General features: G+C 38.3%; 1 protein-coding gene across 1 annotated transcript; it reads left to right on the plus strand.

Moving 5' to 3' along the window:
• The first annotated feature begins 1010 nt into the window (after nucleotides 1-1010).
• Amyrel (Amylase related) lies at nucleotides 1011-2813 on the plus strand. Its single transcript, XM_067777274.1, is given in 6 exon segments — nucleotides 1011-1220; nucleotides 1428-1892; nucleotides 1967-2114; nucleotides 2117-2508; nucleotides 2511-2634; nucleotides 2637-2813. Coding segments are annotated over 6 exon segments (1389 nt in total). The 5' UTR covers nucleotides 1011-1085; the 3' UTR covers nucleotides 2762-2813.

Raw genomic sequence — 2813 nt, forward strand, 5'->3', positions numbered from 1 at the left:
AGAGTTTTTTGTAACATCTTCTTCAATTTATTAGTAAGGAGCTTCAAACTTCACCAAATGCTTTCGTATATGGCACATATTGTTGTATGAAAAATGTTTCGACCCCATTTTATCAGCTATAAGTCTCAAATATCACCAAATGATTGCATATGTATAGTTTGTTGTCTGAAAATTATAAAGAGCGGTCGTATATTTAGTATATACCCTATACAAACCGATTGTTCAGATAAATGTTCACTGTCAAAGCTAACACGTGTAGGCCACAAGAAACGTTAAACTTTGCATCCTCTCATAAAGTACCTGCTGATTTTTTTATTTTATACTTATATAAAAAGTCGCTTTAGTATGTGCATCTGTTCACTATATATTATATATCTTATACATTTGATTACTTTTTTATTATTTTGATATTACGAATTGGTCATCTTCATTCATAAAAGGTATGTAGTCTTCGGCAAAGCCAAAGACATTCCCGTCCTCACTTGTTTATTTATGAGATAATTTTTCTGAGTTTTATTTTAATCAAAAGTACAACCTCATTTCACCTTTTTAATTTTAATACATTTTTTATGAAAGTATTTGGTACTTTTTTGAGCAGAGGGAAATGATGCCACCGCCCTAAGAATGGTTAGATTTCAACCGCTAAGCAAATATATATTCAGACAAACGTTAAGTGATATTCTTATTGATGTGGAAAAACAACCCAGCTTTGTAAATTATTTTTTACTAATAACAGTATATGAAATTCAGTAAAATCTTTTTTAAGTAGAGGCTGTAAATAAAAATCGGATAAATCGATCAAATAACAAATAACTGCGCGCCTTTAAACCACAACCTACGTACTTCAGGTGACGTTGAGGCTCCAATGATGTTTGAGTGTTTTGATATTTGAATTGATTGATTATTTTTCCTCTTTGCTCGTAATCGCACTAAGATAAGAAGATAATATAAACAAAAATGTATAAAAGGGCAGTGACCATCCAATAACAAGATCTAGTATATTTCTAACTAAGAACAGAAGCGCAGTTCACAAAATGGCTATGACTAATTTCTTCCGCTAGTTGGCTTTGTTGATATTCATCAATATGATCGAAGCGCAACACAATCCACATTGGTGGGATAATCGCAATACCATTGTGCACCTCTTCGAATGGAAATGGAATGATATAACCAAAGAGTGTGAAGAGTTTTTAGCGCCAAAGGGTTTTGCTGGAGTGCAGGTGAGAATGACTGAGAGTATCATGTTATAAAGTGCAACATAATACGAAGCGCAAGAACGTCCGAAGAGATTCTATGACGAGTGTCATCCAATTTTCGTCGTGCTCACGGTCATTGTACGTAGGTGCCTTTAGTAAAGGATCTTCGCGTTTTCTTCTTTTGTTTCAACTTAGGCTATTTATTTATTTCATACCCACGTTTCTTAAAAGGTATCACCGGTCACCGAGAATATCATAAGCACCGGTCGTCCATGGTGGGAACGCTATCAGCCGGTCTCATATAAACTTATTACACCCTCAGGCAATGAGAGCGAATTCGCTGGCATGGTGCGTCGTTGTAATAAAGCTGGTGTACGCATTTACGTTGACATCTTACTCAACGATGTGGCTGCTGGAGGTGGACGAGGAAACGGCGGCTCATTTGCCAATCCAAATGAAAAAAGCTACACCGCCGTACGTTATGATGCATCGCATTTTCACCCATCTTGCCAAATTTTCAACTGGAATGATCGCTATCAAATACAAAACTGTGAATTAGTCGTTTTGAAAGATTTAGATCAAAAGAACGAATGGGTGCGCGATCGTATGGGGGAGCTGCTCAATCACTTGGTTGATTTGGGTGTTGCCGGTTTTCGTGAAGATGCCGCCAAACACATGCCAGCTGAGGATTTGGAGGTGTGTATATTGTTTATGCACTCATTTCTAAAAAAAACTTTACTGTTTGCCCTTTTTTTACCATTCGCTTGCAGGTCATATTTGGACACGTACGCAATCTTAATACCGATCATGGTTTTCCAAGCAATGCACGTGCGTTCATCTATCAAGAGATTATCGATTACGGTAGCGAAATTGTTAGCAAGTACGAGTACAATCATCTTGGCGCTATTACCGAATTTCGCTTTTCCGGGGCCAGAATCAACTCAAATGGCTACAGAATTGGGGCACCGCATGGGGTTTTATACAATCCGATCAGGCGTTGGTCTTCATTAATAACCATGACAATCAACGCAACGGTGATACTGAGCTCACTTATAAAGACGCCAAGCAATACAAAATGGCTACCGCTTTCATGTTGGCTCATCCATTTGGTATCACACGCATAATGAGTTCTTTTCACTTTGTACATAAAGATGACGGTCCACCAGCTAATAGGAATGGTGAGTTGATCTCACCACAATTCGATGGAGAAGGTGCTTGTGTGAATGGTTGGGTTTGTCAACATCGCTGGCGTCAGATATACAATATGGTGGGTTTCAAAAATTCCGTGCGCCGCACACAACTGAAAAAGTGGTGTGGGATAATGGTGACAATCAAATTGCCTTCTGTCGTGGTAATCGTGGTTTTATTGCTATCAATGGGAATAAATGGGATTTGAATAGACGCTTGAATACTTGCTTGCCAGCCGGTACATACTGCGATCACTTGTGAACGGCGCATGCAGTGGTAAAACTGTGGTAGTAGACAATTGGGGTTATGCTGATATTAGAATAGGGTCGAATGACTTTGATGGTGTGTTGGCCATACATGCAAATGCAAAGTTGTAGGGAATGCAAAAGACAGAGAGAGGTTTAAAAAAGTAGGAGCTGGAATATTAAA

This window comes from Eurosta solidaginis, chromosome 3 (assembly GCF_040869045.1).
Source record: "Eurosta solidaginis isolate ZX-2024a chromosome 3, ASM4086904v1, whole genome shotgun sequence".
In the NCBI taxonomy this organism is placed as follows: Eukaryota; Metazoa; Arthropoda; class Insecta; order Diptera; family Tephritidae; genus Eurosta; species Eurosta solidaginis.